Genomic DNA, 27,425 nt, shown 5'->3' with positions numbered 1-27,425 from the left:
TCTAGTGCACCCGTTGAACACCTATTCAATCTTGGTGGACAAGTGCGGACTGCAAGAAAAACAGACTAACTGAAATTGCACCTTCGAGCCAACAGAAATGTGTAATCATTGTGAATAGTTATATAAAGTGAGATTTTGGTTGACTTTGTTGTGTTAACAGTCTTGTTAGACCTATACACCATTTTCTGTAAGCATTTTTGCATCCTCAGCATTAGTTTTAGCAGATTAGCCTAATGTACATTGTTGAAAATTTGATGGGTTGTAACTTGTTATGGGTCTTGTGTTGCTGGCTGTGTGTACTTTGCTTTAAGTATTAAATTGCAACTCTCTGACTATAAAGAATAGTCTGACAGACTTTGTAAACTATAAAATGCTATTCATCATTATTGTAACACTGTGTGAGTAAATCTGAATATCAGAACTGATAAACTATACTTACGTAACAGTAATTAGTTATATTACTAGTTACTAACTAAAGTATTACTTTTTTAGAAAAGTAACAGTAACATATTACTTTCACTTAAATGTAACTAGTAATAGTAATGTATTACTTTTATAAGTAACTAGCACAACACTGTAAACAGATGGACACCATATTTCAAATTATATACCATCAGCTTCTTTATCATATAATGGAAACACTTCATTAAAAATGCATACCCATTCAAAACAAGCTTCCTGTGTCACAGTATCCATTGTACCAAACACTTCAACCAATGCATATTACAACTAAAAGGGGTTCATAGGTATGTACAAGGCTAATGGCCCTGGAGCCTTTACAAGCATAGCCCAGAGGATTACCCTGGCATCGTGCCACCCAACCTTAGTTAATAGGGCCTCTGCGAGTAGAGCCACTGGAGTGATCCTCGGGGTGAATTTTTTATTTCCCATCCACTCATCAAGATTTCTTTTGAAGAGGGTCAGTGAGATGCTCTGCTTGACATGTATGGGAAGTCTATTCCATAGCATGGGCAGTCTCTGGGTTATGAACCTGTCCCCTCCAGCATATTCTGTTGATCGTGGTAATGAGTTGAGGTCTCTGGAGTGTGTGGTGTGGAGGGATTGGGATTTCTTTAGATGTAGCATTTCTAACAGAGCTGGGTCAGACATGGCTTTGTAAGTCAAGCAGCGATCGCCTCTAAGTAGACGATATCAGATAGAGAATAGTTGGAGTTTTTTTGAGTCTGTCCATATAGGACAAGTGTTTAAGGCATAGGATCCTCTTTGTGAGGTACTTTTGTAGCTTCTCCAGTTGTTGCAGGTGTCTAGTGAGGTACATGCCAAATGGGGCATTGTACTCTATGACTGGCTTAATGAAGGAAGAGTAGAGGGAGACAATGACCTCTTGCTTCCAGGATACAAAAGCCTTAGTAATAAGATGTGCCACACAAGACTTTCTGACCACAGTGGCAACGTGGTGGTCAAAAGAGAGGTTGCTGTCAACCTGTGTTCCCAGATCTCTTATAATGCCTTCTGTGTTCAGTGGACTACCATCAATGTGGTAATTCAAGGGAACTGGGGTTTTCCCCAAACAGGATGAAGATACTTGTTGGCACCGAGTTTAAGGCCATGGTTCTGACATTAGTCGTTGGTCTCATTAAGGCCTTTCGGTAGGATGTCAACATAACTTGGGGTGTTAATAACAGCTCCCAACTTGCAATCATCTGCAAACTTTGTCAGCCAGAGTCCCTTCGTGTTGAACTCGACTTCAGAGAAGTAGATACCAAACAGGAGAGGACCCAGGACCGAACCCTGTGGGACTCCACTCATGATTGGTCGGCAGTCTGACTTGCAGTCAGCTACTTTCACACTGTGGGTTCCATCTGTGAGCCAGTTTGCAACTCACCTAGTGATATAGGGGTTGATGCCTAGCTTAGTAAGTTTTTCTAGGATTCCTAAGTGGAGAATGGTATCAAAGGCCTTGGCCAGATCAAGGTAGGCTGTATGAACCACCTTACCTTCATCCACAGCTCTGGTGACTGACTCCAAGTCGTCGACCAAGTTGAGCAGGCACGATCTACCCTTCACAAAACCAAACTGTGTAGGATCCAGAATTTGGAGATTCCCTATAGCCTTGTTTATTAGGTCCATGATGATGCGTTCCATAGCTTTGCATAACAGACTCGTCAGGTTAATGGGGCCATAGTTCCCAGGGTCTGTAGCCGCTCCTCCTTTGTGGATACGGATGACTGTAGCAGTGCACCATTTGGTAGGGACAAAGCCTGAGGTGAGGCTGTGAATGAACACGGCACACAGGTGAGGTGCCAGTTCACTCTGTAGTTCATGTAAAACACAGCCAGGTATACTGTCAGGTCCCATAGAAGTTGCATTCTTGGCCTTGGACAGTGCTGTTTTAACCTGCGCAGCAGTAATACTGGGTGCCTGACAATCTACTGGTATTGTGATTGGTCATTTGGGGGGATAAAGTTAGCAGTGAATCTATCCGCCAGTATATTTGCAATATCTGTTGGCTCAGTATAGGAGGTACCACTGTGCAGTAGCTCAGAGCAAATCTGGGTATTGCCATGGAGATTCTTTACATAACTATAGAAGGCCTTGTGGTTGCAGTTACTATCTGCTGCAATTCTGTTTTCATAGCTAGCTTTAGAGAATTTGATGAGGGATTTTTTGTTGAGGCTGATAAGAGTTTTTCCAGTCTTGGGACTTCACTTTATTCCGCATCAGTTTCCTCCTTCTGTTGCAGAGTTTGTTTATGGCAGGGGACCACCAGATTGGCTTCCTTTTTTTTTTTTTTTTTTTTTTTGAGGAGAGCGTCTTAGTTCTACTGGGTATGGCGAGATACATGCATTTGTGTACGTGTTCGTACAGTGCACTGGTGTATGACTTTGGCGGTCATGCAACTACTCTCCATTTGCATGGGTGCCATGATGTTAGCCATCTCTGTTTTTAGGAGCCCAAAGTTAGCTTTGGAGAAGTTTTTCATGGTGATTACCTTTGTTCGGGGTGGGGGGTGTGGATTTCCAAGATGATTAGCTTGTGATCGGATTTAACCAGGGAGGAGTGGACTATTGTTGTAGAGCAACAGTCGCCCATATTAGTAATGACCAGTTCAAGGATGTTGCTACCTCTAGTGGGGGTAAGAACAAGCTGGTCCAGGGCATTGGAATTAATGAATTCCAGAAAGCATTGGGCAAGTGTACCGGTACAAGAGTAGTTTTCCCAGTTAATGGAGGGATAGTTGAAGTCACCCAGTATGACAGAGTGTTAGGTTGGACCCCTAATATTCTCCAAGGTGCTTAGGAATGTGGAGTGTGAATCTTTGAAGATGGTTGGGGACCTATAGCAGGCTACAACCTGAATTTCTGTCTTACCCAAAGTTAGCTGCATTCTAAAGTTTAATATTTTAGGGTTAACATTTCAGACAACCATAAGCAAAACATAGTGAACAACAAATCACAGAAGTTTCTAGGAAAGACAGCAACTATTCCCATTAATTGGGCCTCTTCACTAAAACCAACCTACTACTGCATGCATGTTTTAGATGGCAAGCATGTGGTTGTACTCATGTAGAAAAATAAACTTGCGTCCTTAGGAACACAGTACAACAGCAAGATATTAAGTTAGCGGTCTTGTACCAACGTACATACATAATACTATTTTCAGAGGTGAAAAGGTCCCATCAGTGGGAACAATGGTACATGATGAGCAGTGACAGAGGCAAGTAGCCTCATACACCTTTAGATCAGCCATCTACTAGGGTACTTTATATTGTGACACTATGCTTTGTACATCTTGTTAAACAGATTCCACCACAGAATGTTCTGAAGACTGACACCAGGCTGGCTGGGTATGGTTCTGGAAGCCTGATAAAATTTTAAAACTCTTCTGGCGAGTAATCATATTGTGAAGCAAGAAAACAAAGAGAGTAACTATACCTGCCAAGTGGGAAGGGCCTTTTCCATGTCAGTCAAACAAATGCCACCGCTGCTGTCAGTCTTCCCTTTTCCCAACCTAAACATACAACAAAGAAAATATCAAGACCACTTACTCAAAACTACACAAACTAGTTGTGTTGGCCAAAGCAGACACAGCAGCATCAGGGACAAAGTTACAATCTAAAAACTGAATACAAACCTGGCAACATATTTCAAGATGTTTATCAACATTTCTAAATCATTTACCATTCTTCTATCCTAGATATTTAAAATAAAACATAGATTGACAAAGGAATAGCTTGAATTTGTCTGGAAACTACCATTTATAAAACAATGCAAGAAACTTCTCTGTGTGGAAGATTTTCAGTCCATACATCTCTAGTTAACCACTGTTTATTAATCAGATCAGATAATAGTAGTAGAAGTAGCGAACTTAAACTCGTCTTAAGTAAAAAAAAAAAATAAATAAAAAAAATAAAAAATATACAATTGTACAGAATTACTAAGTATTTGAAAATAATCCAAGCAAGGCAGGCAGTCTGTTTCCAGTCAAAAATCCTTTAAGTACGCAGACAAGCGATCCAAGTAAAACAAAAATAGAGTAATAGTTTCCTCACAAGCTTTATAAATATATATATACTTTTTATCAGGCAAGGGAGTGGTTTACTGTGCTGTAAAACAAAGTGTTATTGGTACACATGTTAAATTCACATACCTTCCCCCATCAATGTGACACTCAAGCTGGTCCTGCCCTACTTAGTAGCTGTCATAATAACATAACCCTTATGTACTTTAAATAACATTTATAATGATGTGGTACCTCTTATTTAACCAGATTATTAAGTAGATTATTAAGTCTGTGATTTTATCTAAGACAATATACTACATGGCTGGAAATATATCAACCTTAGTCCATTTGGCAATCAAAAATATATATATACATCAACACTTTGCATGTAAAAAATCAATTGCAAAAATCATATTCTATTTTCATAACCTATTGTTAACAAAGATTGCTTTCATCCTTCTAAACTTACTCAGGTCTGCGTACAAGAACCCTAAAAACTATCTATAAAAATATTACTGCATACTTAGTATTGTTATTACACATCATTTTGAATAAAGTGGAAAAAAAGAGAACCAAAAAAAAAAATAAGAAAAAATGTATGATGATGGAAACAAAATATACACTTAAATTACAACGGATTTAAAATGGTATTTAAAACCAACTGGTAGAATAAAAGAAAAGAAAATTAGTCATGTAAACAATGTGGCAATTTTCTAAGTTCCAGTACACTTTTAATTGAACAGTAGTAGTTTAGTCCAGGCTTCCAAAAAGAGTTCATCTTTAATTGCCACAAGTTCATGTTTCTCCAAAATATTAGGGATGTCTCCTTCAAGATCACCCATGTCTATGCGAGCCAGGATCCTGAACTTAAAACCTGTGTGTCCTTTATGAAGAGTAAGGTGTTTGGCTAGTGCATTATTTATACATGTACACATTTACAAAACACAAAACACAATTTCTGTACTGCACTGCTCCTCTAAGTGACAAAACATTCATTTACAGCCAAAATGTATTTTCTCCACTCAGGAAGAAGTGATCTAAGCACAAATAAATGAAACAAATGTTAAACACAATCCATTTATATTAGATGAAATATCTGTATAAAAAGCACTTTGGCTTGTTCTGTTTTAATGGTAAAACTGATTACTGTCAGATGAGTTTTCACAAAAGCTAATAAAAGATGGAATCACCTTTTGTCATAGGGTGCTTTGTTCATTCCACAGTATGACACCTGACTGCAGATCATCACCATCTTCAAGACTGCAGAACCTCAAGGAGGGTATGAAAAGACCACTATGGTACACTAGGCACTACATCACTTTTTAAATGCATAACCAGAGGTTCATATGTCACCAAGGACTTATTTCATGAGGTTGAATGATCAAAACTACACATATACCTTGGGCAGCTTAGACAAAATGGAATATTCTGTTGAATGCATGTTATAAAATCACTCGTATAGTAACAAATGAGGCACAAAGTATGCTTGGCAATGGGTGTTCTGTTTGTTCTTATTGGACTACAATCTGCCAGCCACGTAAAGTCAATGAAAGAAAGCTGCAATAAATAATATATGCCAGTTAAATGCTGGACATGTCATGGAAAAACAATGCTATTTTCTTCTAAACTACAAACTTACTTCCAGTCACACAATACTGCCTGTACAGTGTCCTAGTTTCAGGATTATACACATATTTAATTGCTGCAGGCTGCCTTAGGTTTTTACTGTAAATATCTTTTTATTGTCATATTGCATTCATCTATGCCACAGTCCACTGGTTTTCTCTGAATTGATGTGGAACAAGTTTGGTGGCAATTAGAATGCAGGAACAAAGTCATTCATTTCAGGGCTATTTTCTTCAGCTACACTCAAAAGAGCAAAGCAATGCAAGGCAGCCACCTCAACACTAAACTGTGCTTGCATTACCTAAGCACTAGCTAGAACACGGCACCACCACATCTCAGGTTAGTGGAAAGCCAGACAACACTGCAGGAGACTGGGAAGCTCATCAAACTACACTAAAGGGTGTTACATATTCATAACAAGGAGCAAATATGGATGACCAAATACTACAGCACATGATTGCTATGTTTGAAAAATGCAAGAATGTCTCAATAAAGACATGTTGGTAAAAACAGTGGCTACAGAACAAAAAAAAGGCAAAATGAAGAACTGATGTGAAATTACAAAATTGGTACTATTCTAATGTCTAGCTTGGGTTTCTAGTCTGGCTTATCTAAATAGAGCATTCCACATGAGAAACTCTGGGGATTTCAAAACTGGAAGGCATTACAAGACGGAACTTCTTGGGAGTGACATCCTATAAACAGTTGCATGCCTGGTCATTCATCTTTTGACACTTTGTACACACATTCACTGTCTAACACAAGAGGTTTAAGGAATCACACAGGGCAAGTCTAGCTTTGCTAGATTTTTCTTTTTGTTTTTATTAATTGGTTTTTCTGTGCAACCTTTTTACACATTCATTGTAACTGTTATGCAGCACTTACACTGGTTTCTTCTGTAGCCATTGCAAGGTTAACTCAACAGCTATGTTTAACTAGTGAAGGGGAAAAGAATAAAGTTTAGCCTATGATTTTTAACTAAATTATTTGCAAACCCTAAATAACTAACCATGTTTAGTTATAATAAAAATACACTCCAAACAGAATGGCAATTTGACTGCTGAAAAATAAATTACTTTTACATGGAATTGTGTGTGTGTGTGTGTGGGGGGGGGCGCTGATCTGTAGTGTTTCCTTATAATGAATGGCCTTACGGGATTTGGAAAGTTCTAAGAAAACATGGGTAAGGTCATACAACATTAGTTTCACTACTGTTGCAGTCTTTCCCTTCACCCCAATTAAGTTTTATATTGGATGCCAAAGTAAGAGTTTGTTACTAAAGGTTGGTGACCAAAACCTCTGAGAATAGCTGACTCAAGCCAAGAATGTCTTATGATTACACAGATATTTTTATACCAAAAGTAGACTGCAAAGACTTTTTCCTCAGGTAGGTAGCAAATGCTGCAGGTATAAAAGGGAAGAAAGCAGTAATTGGGAACATATTTTCCGGGAGTCCAGTGAGTTGGCAGACTTTTAAGAATTCCCCTGCGGAATGCACTGTTTTGATATACTGGGTGGGCAGATTATTGTGACAAGGGAGATGATTTTTCTGAGCTATGATACAGAATCAGAATTGCCTAGAGATGGTAAGGCCTTGCTGAAATCTAATTATGGTGGCTGCCAAAAAAGCAATTACTAGAAAGTGGAAATCAAAATCTAAATCAACTATATTAGAAGTAGTGAATATAGCAAGAGAGATAAAATAACTGGAACTGAAATCTTTAGAAAAAGGTAGGAGCAAACTACATAGGCAAAAATGGGAACTGAACAAAGCATACAGTGAGGAATGATGTTTAAAAGAAAGCAGGACTTAAATGAGCTATGGAATGGTTGACTGACAATGACTGGATATATTACAAGTGATGTATGTTTGCAGGTACAGTTGTGTCGGCATGGTTTGTAACGTATAATGTTTGCAACTCAGATTGTATCAGTATGGTATATTTTCATTTATATAAATGTAAGATTACTTGTGTCATACATGAAAATTTACTGAACATATTTCTTGTTTAAAAAGGAAAAAAAATCTACGTCAGATCAAACAGAACGAATGAATGCACAGGATCATCTGATACATAATGGGTTTCTTAAAGAAATACCACTTTTAGCCAAAAATACATAAAATGGTATTTTTCTTAAAAGGGCAACAGAGACTTGCCTATCAGAAATTAAGCTCTTTGCCTAATGCTCCTGTGAAGTCTGAGAGCTTCTTCTCAAAACGGCAAAAAAGTACTGAAGAAAGCTTCAATGACTGTTGACTTTACTCCTTAGGATTAGCCAATTAACGGCTGCTATACAATTCAGCCATATGGTACTTAGCTCCCTATTTAGCACTCCCTATTTACCATGTAAAAATGCTACTGGTGCATTTTCCCTGATTATTTTTGCGCTGAAATGTCGGTATACTTAAGTTTGACATTTTAAGACTTTTAAAGCTGAGGACAAAGACAGCAGTTTGCTGTGCAGCACAGCTAACTTTTGAATTTTCAGTTTAGTAAAATGTAGTGCTTAGAAGTGTGAATAATGTATAGGTCTTACCAGGGATCTACTTCAGAAACTTGAAGTTTCAAAACTTCGAACTTCAAACGCCCAAAACCATAAGATCGAAGTTCTGAAATTTCTAAAACGTAATGAAAAAAATTTATTTTTTTTTTACGTTTTTGCAGGGAGGCAAACCCCCTGCACCCCACGCCTCCTGCTAAATAAATATACCAACTCCAAGATCTCACTACAGTGAGGAAAATTGTAAATTCCCCATACCTTGCTGTACAGCGATCTCCATTCAAAATGTTCGAAGTTTTAAAACTTTAGTCTTATGGTCCTGGCCATTTGAAGTTCGAAGTTTTGAAACTTTGAGCTTCTGAAAGGGATCCCCTTATCAGCAGCGTCACCATACTATGCAGTAACATTTATTCAAGTAGGACTTGAGGATATATTCTGTTTAACATATGGAAGCAGTGTCTGTGACTGTAGCTTCAACTTTTACATGAATTTATTCCTTCAAATGATTTTATTTTAATATTTATCTATGAATTCCGATAATACTGATTTAGACAGACCCTTTTCAAGTTCAGCCCATGACTAACAAAAACACCTGAAGTATCACAATTTCAGATTTTATAACAATGCAATTTACAAATATGCATAGCAAAAAATACAGGGTTACACTGTGTTGTGTTATAGCACTGTTATGCATTATGAAGAAAATGCCTGAACATCATTAATCCTCTCCACAGAGATACAAGTAGTATGATGTCCCTAGGCAGCAGCTGCATCAATATTTGATTTTTGTAGCCTTTAAGTTCGTCATCTTTACCGCATGCTGATCAGTTACTCACGGAATCAAAACGTAACATGGAATGTCAAATGCTTGACTGCCAAGTTCTGCAAAGCTTTAAACGAATGACTGGTGCAGCTTTCACAATTCTTGCAGAACTTGTAGCACCCAAAAAATGGATTTACACAACACTATTTTTTTATGCTTACCACAAACAAAGAATGCATGGACTACATTTGCACCTCACGGATAAATAGGATTTTGCACCCTCTTCATCTAAGGGCAAGTGTATGTTTGTACCATGCATTTTTACAATTAAAACTGCATTTTTTTTTACCATAATGCATCTCCCTGAAGTTTCCATCATTCCTCATTCTCCCCATTTAATACTCCTTGATATTTTCTCTGAATTACAACATATTCAAACTGCAACCTCTTCTCATACACCTTTTTTCTCCCTCAAGACCACAATCGCTCGACATGGCTTAAAATACAAAAACTGGCATTGTACCCCAAAACTTTATTTATTTGTTTTATTTATTTGACATTTGTTAACCTGCTTAGTCTGACTGGGCAGCAGCCCCTTTTTAGCAGAGGCCCAAGGAGAAAAACTCCAAATAGTACAAGTAACAAAAGTAATCTTATGGCAGAGTTTATAACTAAACTAATACAATTACAATATGTCTAAGAGTAAGGTGAAACAACATGCTAGAAATGGTCAATAAATTGAACATAGAGTTCAAAGTTATATACAATAAGAAGATTAAAAATGATGAAAAGTTTACAAAACAGATAGAACAAAAATTATAAATGCAGAATATATACAGGAAATAACTGCAAGGCAAAAGCCAATTTCCCAAGACTACAGCTCTGGAAGCTGTAAGAACTACTGACTATTAGTAGACATTTCAGAAGCACAGGCAGAGTGAGGAGAGGGAAGTGGTTGCTGCAGTAATATTAGAGGAGGGGAGGTGGATTTAATTTGGGTCATTGCATAAGCATGTCCATAATATATATATACAGAGAGTATTCGTTAGTGTTGTTTTGAAAGAGTTAGGGTTAGAGGTCAGTCTAATACTTAGTGCTAGTTTATTCCAAGCATTTGCCACTGAGCAGCTGTAGAGTTTACCAATACTTTTATTGGGCATAAGCAGAAGATGCTGTTGAGAGCTACGGCGAGCCTGGTTGGGAGAACAGGGCTGGATGAGGGTAGAGAGAAAGGAGCAGAGGAGGGCTAATAAAAGATGGAATCAGCCATGAGAAGCTGGGGTAGTAGGCTTTGATGAAATTCACGCCACTGCAGTTTTTTCATGTCTAGGCAGTGGTGAGAGCGGTAGGGTTTTTAGTGGCAAATCTTGCAATTTTATTATAGGTGAGCTCCAGCGTAGAAGACTGGACTACATGTTACTGAGAACAGAGGCAGTGTACAGTAGGGTGGGGAGTAGGAATGCTTGTGCAAGAGAGAACCTAAATGCATTTGTGAGGAATTTTTTATGCCTTTACAGCAGGCATAACTTTTGATGTGTCTTTTTAATGTACTGCATTAACTCGCCTACAAGTACGGTTTCATCCCACCTACGAAAAAATATTTAAATACATACAACCAGATGTAAAAAGGGAGAATTCTCAAACAAACCTAATTTTATTACAAAGATGCTTACAAAACTTGAATGAAATGAATATGTGTACTAATCCCTACAAAACTTCCATCACATCCTCTCCAAGTCTTTTTTCAGGTTAGTACACAAGACAAATTATCTTTACGTGTGTGTGTGTTTTTTAATGAAAACCGTGTTTACCTTTCTAATTTCTGAACTACTGTTCTAGTTACTTCACCCTTTTAGTAAAGTAGTGCACCCTCCTATCTTTTGAGCTATTTACTCATGCTACTCCAGTGTTTTCCTACTCTCAGTGCAAGCCAAAGTGCCCTTTTTGTCTTACTTCCCTCAGACCACACAGCCCTTCTTGAGCTGCTTTTTCATCATCCACCCCTTCTGTCTCCCGCAGCCTCAGTTCATCCCAATCCCCTGAACCCAGACCACTATGCACTACCCACAATCCTTCCAGGATTCCAAATCCCAGCTGCAACCCCCTCACTTCCACAGCTGTTCGCCATAGTGCACTACAGCATGATCCTAAGCTGCCATTTCACATATATTTCCTACGGACACAAAAAGTAATTTGTTTTGTTCATTTTTACTTATCTACACCACCTCAACTCCACTGTAATCAAAGTCAAGCCACTATGGCAGAACTTTGAGGATGATGTCTAAGCAAAGAAATCTCTCTTCCCCCCCCTCTCAGCACATATGTAATTCAGTACTATGTACTGCTGACAAGCCAATTTCCATTGGTTCAATATGAAGTATTATAAAAGTTCCATGTATTTGCATTTAGCAGATACATAAAGAGAAAAGGATGTTTTACCTGGTGATCAAATCTAGGAAATCTTCAGTGAATGTTTGTATATTATCTATGGCTGCTAAATGCCTTGATTTTGACTGCTTTAAATGATGATGGTCCACAAAGAGTGTGGGAGAGGACAGCAGTCTCTGCACTACATAATCAATTTCACAGCAGAACAATGTATCCTGTTGCTCCTCCTAAGTCATTACCCATAAAACATTACATAACAGTAATTTGGCTAGGAATTTCCACTCAACACTTAGTGCTTGCTTTGCAGAAAGTACAGTTGTGTACACTTACCATAAATGTAAATGTTTGAGTGTATTCACTGTTGCAGTCATCACACATCTGGGTTATCTGCCTGCAGGTACCCCTCAGTCGGCCTGAATACCAGAGTCTTGGGATTTCTGCATCGGATGCTGTTGCTTCTTCCATGATGTCAGGTAATCAGGGGTATAAAACATGCAGCCGATGCCATTACATCAGTTTTTTCTTGCCCCAGATGTCAGGTGCCCCCAAAATAGGAAGCAATTACAAGCTAAGGAACACCCCCATCAAAAAGCAAATACACATGATATAAGATATGCCAAAAAAAAAAAAAAAGAGATAGGTAGAAGTAAAGAGAAATCAGGGGGCTGGAGGGAGGGTAACCAGGACTGCAACAGTGAATACACAAGAACATCTACATTTATGGTAAGTGTACACAACTGTACTATGCTCTTTGTGTTTCACTGTTGCAGTCATCACATTTGGGTTGATTCCCAAAGCTAAGGAAGGGTGGGGGTACTTAAGAAGCATTAGGGCTGGCAATCAGGCCATGTAAGACTGCTGTGGCAAATCCAGCTCTGGATTTAGAATAGATAGGTAAGCGGTAATACTTGGTGAAAGTGTGTACAGAGCTCCAGGTTGCAGCTTCCGGAATATCCCTGGTAGGGACTTCCCTGAGAAATGCTGTAGAGGTTGATGTAGCCCTAGTGGAATGAATTCTGATCCCCTGTGGGGTAAGTTTCCCATGGTATGCAGAAATGGATGCAGTGTGCTATCCATTTAGAAATGGTTTGCTTTGAAATGGCCTTGCCCTCTCCAACTGCAGCAAAGCTGACTAGCAGCTGGTCAGATTTTCTGAAAGGCTTAGTCTTGTCCAGATAGAACTTGAGCTGCCTGTGCATGTCCAGGGACTGTAGGATCCTTTCCCCTTTATTCTGAGGATTGGGGAAAAAAGTAGGCAAATGAATGGATTGGTTTAAAGCCACACTAGATACCACCTTGGGCATAAATGATCGGTTAGTTCTGAGGGAAACCCTGTCCGCATGGAAGATAATGAAGGGTTCCCATGGCCATAAGGGCCTGCAATTCAGACACACTTCTTGTTGAAGTGATGGCTAGCAGTAAAGCTGTTTTCCATGAGAGGAATTTTAACTCTGCTGTGGCAGCAGGTTCAAAGGGTGGAAGCGTGAGCTTTTCCAATATAAAGTTAAGGTCCCAGGCAGGAGTGGGAGCTCTCCTGGGGGGGGGGTCTTAAATTTTTGGCTCCGCTCAGTAACTGTTTGACCACAGGATGAAAGAAAAGGGGTGGCTCAGTATTATAATGAGCCGAGATGGCAGAGGCATGAATCTTAAAGGAAGAGAAGGAGAGGCCTTTGTGGAGCATTTCTGTTAAGTAATCTAGTACATGAGGTAAGCTGGGCATAGTGTCCATTACCTGAGACTGTCTCCAGGAGCAGCATCTTTTCCACTTTTCTAATTAGGATTTTCTAGTACTAGGGCTCCTTGCCTCAAGAATGACTTCCAGCACCTGCTTACTGAGAGTTGATGGTGTAAAATTTAGGGGATGAGCCAGGCTGTTAGGTTCAGAGTTTGTAGTTGAGGGTGCAAAAACTGCCCCTCCTGCTGGGATAGCAGGGATGGGATATAAGGCAGGTGCCATGGTGGTACTACTGTCAGACTGCACAAAAGAGGATATCAGTGCTGGCATGGCCAGTCTGGTGCAATTAGGATTGTCCTTGGCTTGTCCTGTTTGATCTTTAGTAGAACCTTTGAGAGGAGGGACAGGGGGGAAAGGCATAGATTGAAAGGCTTTCCCAGGTAAAGGAACAGGGCATCCACTTTCCAAGCTTGGCTGTGGGGAGTTCTAGTGCAGTATTTTTTCAAATGACAGTTCTGAGAGGAAGCAAAGAGGTCCAGCTCTGGTGCCCCCCATTTGTTTCTCAAACGCTTGAATATTTTGGCTTCCAGTTTCCAATCATGTGGGTCCATGAGAATTCTGCTCAAGTCATCTGCCAGTGAATTTAGTTTGCCTGGCAGGAATTGAGCTTGCAGGTGCACTTGGTTGCTCAAGGCTGTGTTCCACAGAGCCATGGCTAGTCTGCAGAGTGAGTAGGAATGGGTTCCCCCCTGCTTGTTTATGTACCACATAACTGTGGTGTTGTCTGTCTTTACCAGTAGTTGTCCTAGAAAAGTAAGGCCTTTGAAGGCTGTCAGAGCATTCTGTACCACTAACATTTCTTTTTGCTTGATATGCAGGTGCATTTGCTTTGGGCTCCATTTGCCTTGAATGCATTTGTCCTGCCATGTGAGCCCCCCACATGCATAGTCTGATGTGTCTAGTTGTTAAGGTTTGGGCGGCAGGGAGTTGAGTGAAAGGGAGTCCCTTGTTGTGGCAGCAGGCCTCTGCCCACCAAAGGAACTCTGTCCTTAGGCAAGGAATGATGGGAATAAGAAGTTATGTACTCACCATAACGTTCCATCTGAGTAGGTATCTTCATTTGTCTGCAACCTGTGGGATACAGATCCGATCTCGGATCCGAGCCGGCAACTTCTACCATAGCATAGATCCGAGCTCCTAGATCCTCCCCCTTACCCATAATCCCCTGCCTACCCTAACTGAACTCAGATCAAGTTTACCCCATGGCACAGCAGATAAAAGTGTCCCAATGGGATCATATGCTAATAACACAAGAACGATCATATTGGTCAGGGGGAAGGAGAGGGGGATGGTTGCAGACAAATGAAGATACCTACTCAGATGGAACGTTATGGTGAGTACATAACTTCTTAATCTGAAGTAGGAACTTCATTTGTCAGCAACCTGTGGGACAGAGTCCCCAGCTACCTAAATCTTGGGTGGCCTTCATGGAAGGATATTCAGGAGCATCGCAGAGCCAAAGGATGCCCTACCTCAGGAGACCACATCTATTTTATAGTGGCTGATAAAGGTGTGAGATGAAGCCCAAGTGGCTGCGGAACAAATGTCATCCAGTGGAACCCTAGCTTGAAAGGCCGCAGAAGTGGCAACGGCCCTAGTAGAATGAACATGAACTCCTTGAGGTGCAGGCCTTCCTGAGCTCTGATATGCTAAAAGAATACAACTCGAGATCCATTGAGAGAGAGCAACTTTAGAAACTGACTTTCCGAAATTACTTTTGACAAAGGAGATAAACTGATTGAATTGCCTATGATCAGCAGTTCTATGGATATAAAAACGTAGTTGTCTGTGTACGTCTAAGGAATGTAGCTTGTACTCTCCTTTGTTATGAAAGTTGGGGAAAAACACTGGAAGATTGACAGATTGATTGATGTTCGCTTCTGAAGATACCTTAGGTAGAAAGGATGGATTGATCCTGAGGTAAACCCTATCCGGGTGAAAGACCAGATATGGTGGTTTGACACAAAGAGCTTGCAATTCCGACACTCTTTTGGCTGAAGTTATGGCCACCAAAAAGGCTGTCTTCCAAGAGAGAAATTTGAGATCAACCGTGGCCGCCGGTTCAAATGGGGGACCAGTCAAGGCCTGCAAGACTAAGGATAAATCCCATGGAGGTACCACCTCTTTAACTGGAGGTCTAAGGAGGAAGGTACCCTTGAGGAAGGTCTTACACAGTTTGGAAGTGATAAGAGGGCCAGACTCTTGCCCCACGTGATAGTATGAGATTGCTGCCAGTTGTACCTTGACTGTGGAAGAACTAGCCCCCTGGTGAAAGAGAGAGGTTAGAACATCTAGAACCGACGATATTGGGGCTGTAAAAGGGTCTAAACGACGGTGTTCTGCCCAAATGGTGAAGCATTTCCACTTACTCTGATAAACCTTCTTGGTGGAAGGCTTATGAGCTGCTACAAGAATGGCTTTGACTGGTGAAGAGATCCCGGGGGTCCTTATGAGGAGTGGAACTGGAGCAACCAAACCGTCAGCTTGAGGTTGACCAGGTTCGGAGTCGGAAGACTAAGAGGGTGAGAAATGAGATCCGGAATGGGATCCAGAATCCATGGTGGATACACTAGGTGAGACCATAGGTAAGGGAACCACATCTGACGAGGCCAGAATGGGGCAATGAGGATCATCTTGTTCCCCAGCTGCCTGGCTTTCTGTAATAATTTCAACATCAGGGGAAGAGGAGGGTAAGCATAAAGCAGACCGGGAGGCCAAGCATGAACTACAGAGTCTCTCGGGGACTCCCCCGGAGGGGGAGCACAGCGAAGTAATCGTTGCATTTGGTGTTTGAAGGAGAGGCAAAAAGATCGCAACAAGGTTGTCCCCATCGGGCAAATACTTGATCTGCAACTCGATGGTTGAGAGACCATTTGTAAGGAGTCAGGATAGTACGACTGAGCCTATCCGCTAGAATGTTGGACCGTCCTGGAATGTGCGTTGCTATGAGAAAGCAGTTGGTGGAAATCGCCCATTCCCACACTCTCATGGCCTCGCGGCAAAGGGGGTAAGACCTGGTTCCCCCCTGTTTGTTGATGTACCAGACGACCGACATGTTGTCTGTCTGTACCGCAATCGTCCCTACCGGAAGAGAGTTGTGTAGTGCCTGCAATGTCAAAGGCACCGCCCTCATCTCTAGGACGTTGATATGCAAAGAGGTCTCTACGTCGTTCCATGTGTCTTGGACTGTCCTGCCTGAAAAATGCCCCCCCACCCCAGACGAGAAGAGTCCGTGGTCACTGTGTCGACTGGCGGAGGTAGTGAGAAGGGACGTCCTGTGTGGAGGTTGGGAGACTGGAGCCACCACAGGAGCGATCTTCTGCAAACCTTGCTTAAGGAAATGGGGTGAGACAGGGGTTGCGAGACGGGGACCATTGTACCTGGAGGGTCCACTGCAGAACCCTCATGTTCAACTGGGCCAATGGCAGCAGAGGGATTGCAGCCGCCATAGATCCTAGGGCCCTCAGGATCAATTCCGCCGAAGGAGTTTGCAGTTGAAGAATAGCCTGCACGTGCAACCTCAGGTTCCAAAGCCGATCTGGAGTCAAGAACACAAGCATCTGTCTGGAATCCAGTCTCGCCTCTATAAAATCCAACACCTGTGTAGGGATGAGAGAGGATTTGGTCATGTTGATGGTTAATCCTAATAGTGGAGCCAGACTGAGGAAATAATCCCTGCATGAACAAAGTAGATGCCTTGTTGGGGCTGTGAGGAGCCAGTCGTCCAGGTATGGAAAGACCTGAATTCTCTGGAGTCTCAGGTGGGCCACTATTATCGCTAGGACCTTGGTGAACACCCTGGGGGCTGAGGTGAGACGAAAGGGGAGGACCCTGAATTGAAAGTGACTCGCTCCCAGCCGGAAGCGGAGAAACCTCCTGGAGCGCCTGTCCGCTAGAATGTGATAGTATGCATCCTTGAGGTCTATGAAGCACATCCAGTCGTCCTCCCGCAATAAGGGGAGGACGGATTGCAACGTGACCATTCGGAACTTTTCTTTGGGTACCACCAGGTTTAGGAGAGAGAGGTCGAGGATGGACCTCAAGAAGAGCACCAGAAGAACCCGGAGTAAAACCCTGATCTGACTTGATCTGGGGGGACGGGCTGGATGGCTCTTGTTTGCAGAAGCTGCTGAATTTCTGCAGCAGCCGCCTCCCTCTGACTGGGTGAAATGTCGGGAAGGCTTCTGATTCTGGGGTTTACTATAAAGGGGATTTGGTAACCTCTGGATATAATACGAAGCACCCAGCGATCCGTTGTTATGGACTCCCATTTTGCTAGGTGCCTCGAAAAACGCCCCCTGACTGCCTCCAGAGTGGAGCAGTTGGGTAACCCCCTCAGGGGTTCTGCGTGGGCCTCTCAGAGAACGGTTCTCTGGACCCAAAATTCCTGGGACCCCCTCTGCCCCTGGGGCGGCGTCCTCCCTGTCCTCCTCTGCCACGAGAGGACTGGTTGTCCTGAGCAGACTGGGATTGATGCGATTTTCGGAACCACATCTTCGTCTGACCCTTTTGGTTCTTAGAAAAGGACCTCTGGGGTGCAGAGAAGCAGACTCAGACGGCAGACAAGGTCTTCCCGTCTTTCTCGCTCTGGACAAGAGTGTCGCGAACGGTTTTGCCGAACAGTGCAGAACCATCAAAAGGGGCATTCGCGAATGATGCCTTAAAGGGTTCCGAGAAGTCACAGTGACAGAGCCAGGCCTGTCTCCTCATGACAAGCCCGACTCCGACTGCTCTAGCGGCTCCCTCCATAGCATGAGACAACAGCCGCATAGAGGTGTTAGAGATAGAGCGGAAGGTGGCCATTCGGGAGGAGTACAGATCCTTGTCTCCCTCCGACATGGACCCTGGGGGGGGGAAGTAGCGTATTCCTTAATTAAATCCCACTGCATCCGAATAACGTGTGCCATGTAGTTCAAGGCCCTCATAGAGAAGGTCGCTGAACTGAAGGCCCGCTTCCCAAGATGGTCCATCGCTCGAGACTCCTTGCTCAGAGGATGAATCGTGGGGCTCTCCTGAGCCAACTCTTTCTTGGTGGCTGCAGCCACCAACATGGCATCCACAGGGGGACCTCTGCTCCAGTGTGATCTCTCTGCAGGGGGGCTCAAAATTTTGTCTGGATGCTTGGGGATCGGCTCTACGGTGTCCGGTTCCTTCCAAGCCCTAAAGGAAATGAGATCCACCAGGGGGTCGGGTGGAGGGGACACCCAAGAGGTAGATGGTCCTGCCTCAAGGAATACGGACTCAGAGGAAGCCTTAGGGGCAGACCACCCACCCCTGATTTTGAGCATTTCCATGATGTCTCCAAAGGAGACATCCTCGGGGGGTGACCTAGGGGAGCCTTTCCCTTCATCCAAGTCCGTATCTTCGGTGAGCCTCTCAGGGGAGTCTATGTGCCCCCTTTTGCACTTTGCCTTGTGAGGAATCTCCTCGGGGAAGGGGGCTGTATCCTGTTCCACTGGAACTCCTAAAGGCGCTGAGGCAGGCAGCCCCGAGGGCCGGATGAGGGGAGCCAGGAACAGATGAGAAGGAGTGCGGGAGGGAGCCGAATCCAGGACCGGAGGCCTGGAAGCACTCGACAGTGCCCTCTCCACCGCAGACAAAGCTAAGGGGGAGCCGCTCTGACGGATCCGAGATCCGACTCCCACTCGGATCCGAAGCGGGGATCAGACCCGGCGCCAAGAACGTCGGATCCGAAGGACCAGTGTGCTCCGACACGGACAGAGCCAAAAGCACACTGAATCCCTCGGATCCGAAAGGTCGGATCCGACAAACTCGAGGGAGCAGTCGAGCCGACGTGTCCAGCACGGTCGGCTCCGACCTACCCCCGGATCCAACGTGGCTCGGCTCAGAGCGCTCTGAACCCGGAATGCGGGTCGGAGAAGGAGCTATAGGAGAGAAAAAAGGGGTCGAGCTCCCCCCCGGAGGCAAGAGCACTCCCATCTGCATCTGGGCCTGGATGAATCTCTTCATCATCCGGTCCATGTCCACATCAGACATGCTAAAAGTGGACCTCGAAGAGGCCACCAAGGCAGACCTGGAGTGTCGCCTCGATGGGAACCGGATCACCTCCTCCTCGGGTCCCGGGGAGAAACAAGGGGATCGGATCCGAGGAGATCGAGAAGACTTGGATGGGGAAGCCCTCTTGGCGGGCGGGCCCAATGAGGAGTCATCAGCCCGCCGCTTAAGGTGCTTCTCCCACCGCTTTTCTTTCCTGGTCTCCCTATCCTCCGGAGCCAAAGCAGGAGGTTCAGTCCCGGTCGGAGGAAGGGAGGCAGGAGTGACCGCTACCGGGGGGGTAGCGGGCACTGAAGTACCGGAGGCCGAAGCAGAGTCTGGGGGTAGAAGGCCCGCCAGAACTAGCTTCAACCTTCGATCCTTGAGTGCCCTGTGGTTGAACTCCGCAAATCAAGCAACCCAGAGAGGTGTTCAACCTCAAGGCACCTAACGCATCGAGTGTGGCCATCAGCCGGTGCAAGCTTGTGAGCACACTCGGTGCATTTTGAAAAAAATGGCTTTAGGGGCCTCTGACATTTCTATCAAAAAGCACACTCACTAGGCCCCTAACACTCAAATCACACACACACACGCTACGACCAGCGGGGAAGGGAGAAATATATTAAATTAAATTTAAGCTGAAAGCTAAAATAATAATAAAACTAGTGTAAAGGGTAAACCTACCACGCACACACAATCACTCACTCAGAAAGAAGAAAAACCTTTTTCTCTCAAAAATGCTAAGAGCTCTGGAACCTAGCTGTTGCTTGAAGAGCGGCAAACTAGATCTGAGGTCAGTTAGGGTAGGCAGGGGATTATGGGTAAGGGGGAGGAGCTAGGATCTCGGATCTATGCTATGATAGAAGTTATCGGATCCGTATCCCACAGGTTGCTGACAAATGAAGTTCCTACTTCAGATTCATTGTTTCCAGGTCCTGAGAATGTTGACACCAGAGACGTTTTAAGTATCACTGAAGTTTCCTTATATGCAGTCTTGCATATGGAATTAGTAGAATGCAAAAGGCCATGAACCCTACGGCTTGTGGTATTTTTCTTGCATATAGCTGGGTTTTGGTGGCCAGTAAATTGAAGCAGTTTGTCAAATAAATTTGTTTTTCTGGAGTGAGGAATGTCATCTGGGAAGCTGTGTTCAAGCTTGCTCCCAGGAATACAATCTGTTGGCTGGGTACCAGATGTGACTTCTTTTCATTGCTGGTGTACCCCAGTGAAGTTGGAAGTCTCTTTACAAATGTCAGGTGTTGTAGTAGCAATTCCTGACTGTCCACCTGAATCAGGCAATCGCCCAAGTATGGGTAAATTTGAATCATTCTCTGCCTGCAATATGCAATGGCTGGAGCTAGGTACTTTGTGAATACCGTGGGCAAAGTAGATAAGCCAAAGGGAAGTGCAGAGAGCTGATGATGCCTAGAGCCTGCTCTGAAACATAGGCATTTCCTGCAAGATTCCCTTAAGGGGATGTGCAGATACGTTTCTAAGTCTAGGGTTGCTAGCCAGGAGTCCTTGTCTGGAGAGTAAGTGTTTTGAATTTTGTAACCACCAGAAAGGTGTTGAGAATAGACAGATCCAGGACAGGATAGACAGATCTAGGACAGGACGCCAAGAGTTTTCTTTTCTGGGTACCAGAAACAGTCTGGAACAGTCTTGTCCCCTTTGTTCAGCTGGGACAGATTGAATAGCCTTGATACTGAGAAGAGAAAGTTCTTGCTTTTTGGCCTCTGTCCACTGGTTTGGGGAGAGGTCTAGCCTTCCGCTTTGGGTTGGGAGTGAGTGGAAGTGGAATCTGTATCCCTGGGAAACAATATTTAAGACCCATCTGTCCTGGGTAATGTAATCCCAGTTTTTGGCATGCAGGGCAAATTTCCCTCCTAAAGGTGCAAGTACTTGGGCAAGGCTTGGAAGAGTTAAGGATAAGTCATTGTGAGATTTTACCATAGGATGGCAGCTTACTACTCCCTGTTTTGGACATGGGTACACTCCATTGCTTAAGATCTGTGCATACCCAGAGACTGTAGTTTTGTTGGTCTGCTGCCCCTGGGTATGGACTGAGATGGTCTGGGAGGGACTGGAAAAGACAGGTTTTTGGAAGGCCAATGCCTACTGAATCTAGATGGCTGTACTTAACAGTTTGCATAGATTTAGCTTTTTCCTCCATCCTTTTGAGGACTTATTCAGCTTTATTGCCAAATAGACGCTCTTGGTTTAATGGTGCATCTAGTAATTTTGCTTTGACATGGTCTGGCAAGTTTTTTTCCTTAAGCCAAGCATGCCTTCTAAGAACAGACCCAGTGACAGCAGCCCTGTAATATGCTTCTAAGGCATCAAAACCACATTGCAAAGTATGTTTACCAACTTGGTTAGCAGAATGCATTAACTCTTGTAAATCTTTATGTTCTGCACAATCAGCAATCAACATCATGTTCTGTTTAATTAGTTCCATAATATGTTGCTGATACTTTAACATATAAAACTGGCAATTTAAATCCCTGATGACAAGAGTAGCAGAGGTGTATACCTTCTTACCTCATCTGTCTAAAACCCTAGAATCCCTGTCCAAAGGGGTAGGATTTTTGGCCGTTGTAGCCTTAATGCCTTTAGGTCCCTGGGAAATGGTCTCTGGATCCGCAGCAGGATTCTTAAAGAGGAATTTGTGGGAGTCAGGTACTCTATAGTACCAGTCAGGTTTCTTGGGAGCTGGAGGCAAAATATCAGGGGTAAGGCTGGATTCCAAGAAAACATCATCTACAATTTCCAGAACAGGAGGGATAGCTAGAAGCCTGTGATGAGGCAAGCTTAAAAATTCCCAGAGTCTCTTTTTGGATTGAGAGTAGTCCTGGCTCTCCCAGCATAAATGCTCTCTAAGGGTATGCAGGGTTTCACCAAAAGAAAAATCTTCCGGTGGGGAAGCAGAGGGAATGAAATCCTCTGCATCAGAATCCTCATAGGTGGATAAGGGTATGTCCTGGTAATCAGAAGGGTCAGAGTTATCAGACTCCTGATCAGAAGAATCAGAAGGAAAATCAGTTCTTGGTCTTTTTGAGGGAGAAGGCTGACTTCCATAACTAAAGTAATAAGGTCTTCAGCCATTCTAAGCATTTGTTTTTGTGGCATGAGGGCCTGAGAGTGCGCTTTGGTCATCAGTTTCCTAGGCGTAGTGCGAGCTTTAGGTCTGAGAAATTCAGTATTTTTGGTTTGAAATGAAGTCGGTTTAATATGAAAATCGGAAGGCCTGAAGACACCCTCAGAAGCCAGTGCCTGCACAGTGGCTCCGGATCCATCCAAGGTAGAGACATCCGCAGGTTCCATAATCGAAGAAGCATCTCGCGGCATACTGGACTCCGAATGAGTCTCAGTAAAGGCCTGCAAATCTGTAGAAGTGGGCATTAGGGGCTGCGAAAGCGCCTCACTGAGTACTGGCGGACTGGCGACGAGCTTAACTGTAGCACTGTCGGCAGTTTTGGACCTATGCGTTCTGTCTCTGTCTTGATCCTTACGTTTTTTCAGAACAGTGGTAGTCGGATGGCTTACTGAAGCCATTTTGGAATACAGAGATCGAGAGCGAAAGAATTTAGCGAAAAAAATAGCCCAACGATGAATAGTTCAGGAGTTGAACTAGGCACAAAACCAATAGCGAGGGATGTCGTGGTCTGGGCCTAAACAGGTGACGCAGTAAGAATGAAAATCTCTGTGAGGTATTTGCTTTCCACAGGCAAGACTATTATTAATTTCTTCTGATATTGGTTAGAGCAAAAAAAAGGATCCCCAATGGGGTACTTAAAGACTTCAGGTCTGAAACTCAAAAAATGAAAATTTCAAGAGGCAGCCGACCAGCACTTGCGAACTGCTTCTGCTTCGGGCACCACATGGCAAGAAAGATTGATGTAATGGTGCCGGCTACAAGTTTTATACCCCTGACTTCATGGAAGAAGTGACAGCATCCGACACAGAAATCTCAAGACTCTGGTATTCAGGCCGACTGAGGGCTACCTGCAGGCAGATAACCCTAATGTGATGACTGCAACAGCGAAACACGAAGAACATCTCACTTGTCCTACCTGTTAACTGCTTAGCAAATAAGTGTCAAAACTAATTCCCAGCAAATAATGCTGAAAGCATTCTGGGTGGAAATGCACAGACTACACTACTTTGGCTGCCAACATCAGGTGGACTTTACCCTTTCAAAGTGGCCTTCTCCTACTATACCATCACTTTTCCTTTTGGAAATTTCTGAAAAATTAAAGAAGCCCACCACACACATTCTCCCTTTTAATGGCAATGGCAATATAGTTTCTATCATACAACACAGCAATGTCTAGCAGTTATGTTATTCAATAAGCTTCCCTCATCCGTTCTGAACTAAAAAGAATGTTGCTTATATCAATCACTGTGTAAAAACGTAAAATAAAGACTGAAAAAACAAACAAAAGTGAAAAACGGCAAATTAACGAAGCACGAACCACTTCATAGAACAAAAAGCAGTTTATTGTAAGCGCTTTCAGATGGGCTAATACCCAACCTTCATCAGATAAAAATTGCATAGTAAAGCTTCTTACTTATATAAATTGACCTTAACAAATTAACCCAATAAGCAATTAATTCAATTGGTTTAATTCTACACAATTTCAAATTTAAAGCACCAATGGGTTTAAAAACATACAGCCACTCAGTCAACATCATTAAAACCAACTTAAACACCAAAAATACTACACTAACTACAAATGCCTACAGCATAGTTTCATAGTATAGTACTAGGCTATCTGCCCTGGGGCATTTGTAAGCCTGGCCATAGTGATGTGGCATTTGCCACCCCATGAAATGGTATAAAAATGTACAGAATAAATTTAGAATACTGTGTCTAGTAGTGACACAATTAAGGTCCCCTTATATAATGGAATTAGTTTACTGTGCCCCTGTCTAGCAGTGACACAGATGTGACCCCTGGGGTAAACTTACGATCTCCCGTCCACTCATCAAGATTTCTCTTGAAGAGAGTCAGTGAGGGGCTCTGCCTAATATGAACTGGGATCTTGTTCCAAAGCATGGGAAGCCTCTGGGTTATGAATCTATCCCTCCAGCATGTCCTATTCATACTTGTGCCGAGGTTTAAGTCTTTAGCTCTCGTGGTCCTGATGGACTTGGATTTTTTGAGGTGGAGCATGTCCATCAGATCCTGATTGGACATGGCCTTGTACGTCAGGCAGAAATCACCTTGAGCAGGCGGTATGATACTGAATAGAGCTGAAGTTTCTTTAGTCTGGCAGAATAAGACATATGTTGGAGACCCTTGATCCTCTTGGTGAGGTACTTTTGTGGTCTCTCCAGCTGTTGCAAATGCCTGGTGAGGTACATACCAAATGGGGCATTGTACTCAATCATGGGTCTGATGAGGGAGGAATATAGGGGTACAATGACATCCTTGGATCTGGATGTGAATCCCTTCATGATGAGGTGTGCAAGGTAGAATGTTTTTCTAACCACTTTGGCAACATGGGTATCAAATGAGAGGTCGCTATCGACTTGGGTCCCTAGGTCTCGGATTACTTTTTCAGTACTCAGTGGGTTGCTGTCTATGTGATAATTTGTGGGTACTTTGTTTTTCCCAAAGGGGATGACTATACATTTTTTGGCATTTAGTTTAAGGCCGTGACTCCGGCACCAGTTGTCCGTTTCCGTGAGGCCTTTTTGTAGGATGTGTGTGTCTGCTGGTGTATCGACTATGGCGCCTAGTTTGCAGTCATCTGTGAACTTTGTCAGCCACAGCCCTCCTGTGTTTGCTTTAACATCTGAGAAATAAATGCCAAACAAGAGGGGTCCCAGGACAGATCCCTGTGGGACACCACTTGTGACTGGCTTTGAGTCTGACATTGCTCCAGCGATTTTAACTTTATGGGTTCTGTCCTTTAGCCAGTTTGCAACCCATCTAGTGACATAAGGGTTTACATTTAAGCTGTTGAGCTTATCTATGATGCCTGAGTGGGGGATTGTTGAAGGCCTTAGCCAAGTCCAGGTATGCTGTATGGACTGCTTTACCCTCGTCAATGGCTCTAGTGACTGTTTCGAAAAAGTCAACCAGGTTTAAAAGGCAGGCTCTGCCCTTTACAAAGCCGAACTGGGTGGGGTCAAGTGTCTGTAGGTCCCCTATGTCTCTGTTTATGAGTTCCATAATGATTCTTTCCATAGCTTTGCAGACCAGGCTGGTTAAGCTTATGGGGCGGTAGTTTCCAGGGTCTGTAGAGGCACCCCCCTTGTGGAGTGGGACCACTGTTGCTGTACGCCAGTGTTCAGGTACATATCCCGAAGTAAGGTTAAGGTTAAATAGCATTTTTATGTGTGGTTTAGCTCCTCTTGGAGTTCACGTAACACGCAACCCGGGATACCGTCAGGTCCCATTGATGCTTTGCCTTTTGCTTTGTTTAGGGCGGTTCTCACTTGGACATCTGAGATGACAGGGAGATTACATTCAGCTGGGATAAGTATTTCTTCTTTTGGGGGTGAAGGAGGGGAGAAATTTGCACTGAACCTGTCAGCCAGAATGTTGGCAATATCTGTGGGTTCAGTGTATTTTTTATTGTTGTGAACCAACTCTGAGCATATCTGAGGGTTTCCGCCCAGGTTTCTAACATAGCTGAAGAAGGCTTTGAGTTATCTTTGGTGTCCTTAGCGATTTTTCTCAAAGTTGGCCTTGGATGTTTTTATGAGAGAACGTAGTTTTCTGCTAATGTTGATCAGAGATGTCTTCCCTTCATGGGATTTTGCTCTGACGTGCAGTAGCTTTCTTCTTTTGTTATACAATTTGTTTATGGCTGAGGTCCACCAGACAGGACGCTTACCTTTGGTGGAGAGGGACTTGGATTTGTTTGGGATTGCATGATCCATGCATTCTTGGAGATGTCCACAGAAAGCATTTGTGAAGGATTTGGCATTGTGGGATGTGGTATCCACTGGCACAGTGGGCTTAAAGGATACCATCGCAATCTTAAGAAGAGTGAAGTCTGCTTTTGAGAAGTTTTTCACTCTGGTCTTTTGTGCTGGGGGTGGAGGTGGGATATGTATATCCAAGGTGATTAGTTTGTGGTCAGATCTCACTAGCGAGGGGTATACTTCCGGTGTGGAGCATTTTGTCCCCATGTTTGTGATGATCAGGTCTAGTATATTATCTCCCCTAGTGGGAGAGGTGACTAATTGTTCCAGTGCATTTGAATTTATGAATTCCAGGAACCTTTGGGCTAGGGTATTAGGGCTAGAATAATGTACCCAATCTATGTTTGGGTAGTTGAAGTCTCCCAGTATGATGATATTTTGTGATACATTCATATCCTCCAATGTCTTCAGGAAGGCTGAGTGGAGTTCTTGAGATTGGGAGGGTGGTCTGTAACATGCTTCCAGTTGTATAGCAATTTTGCCTATGGTTAGTTGCACCTGTATGGTCTCTGATGCTTCATGTGTTGCTATTAACCTGGAGGTGTGGGTGTCCTTGTTGAATATGGACACTCCCCCTCCCTTTGTGGTTCGGCCCGGGTTTTGGGAGCGAAAAGCATGATACGAGGTATAGCCTGGTAATGCTGGGGTGCTCTCAGGAGCCTTGAACCAGGTTTCAGTTACTGCACAGACGTCTATGTTCTCCATGCTGAGGAGTGCATCAAGTGCCTGCATCTTGAGATTTAGACTTCTGGCGTTGAGCAGCATTACCCTTAGTTTTTTTCCATTATTGTTTTCTAAGGAGGTGGGTTTGTCTTTTGAGCCTTGCCTAAAAAAGGCACTATGGGGGTGGCAAGAGCCTTAGCCAATATCCGGAAGCCCAGTGGTGACAGGTGTAAGCCATCCCTTGAGAAGCAGCGTGGCTTGTCCAACATGTCATCCCAGGCAGACAGACATTGGATCCCCTTAGAATGACACCAGTACTTGAGCCAATTGTTAAAGCTGATCATCTTGTCT

The 27,425-nt window shown here is 43.4% G+C and overlaps 1 protein-coding gene across 1 annotated transcript in view; it reads right to left on the bottom strand.

The window, feature by feature from the left end:
* Positions 1 to 27,425, bottom strand: part of CTIF (cap binding complex dependent translation initiation factor) — a 2,147,727-nt gene that overhangs the window by 1,123,665 nt on the left and 996,637 nt on the right. The window contains exon 7 of the mRNA XM_044081751.1: positions 3,897 to 3,972. Coding sequence (XP_043937686.1) covers positions 3,897 to 3,972 — 76 coding nt within the window. The remainder of the gene's footprint in view (positions 1 to 3,896; positions 3,973 to 27,425) is intronic.

Source organism: Protopterus annectens, chromosome 1.part1 (assembly GCF_019279795.1).
Source record: "Protopterus annectens isolate FY-2018-M chromosome 1.part1, PAN1.0, whole genome shotgun sequence".
Classification (NCBI taxonomy): Eukaryota; Metazoa; Chordata; order Ceratodontiformes; family Protopteridae; genus Protopterus; species Protopterus annectens.
The sequence above is the reverse complement of the archived record's forward strand: the minus strand, read 5'-3'. Positions and strand labels throughout refer to the sequence as shown.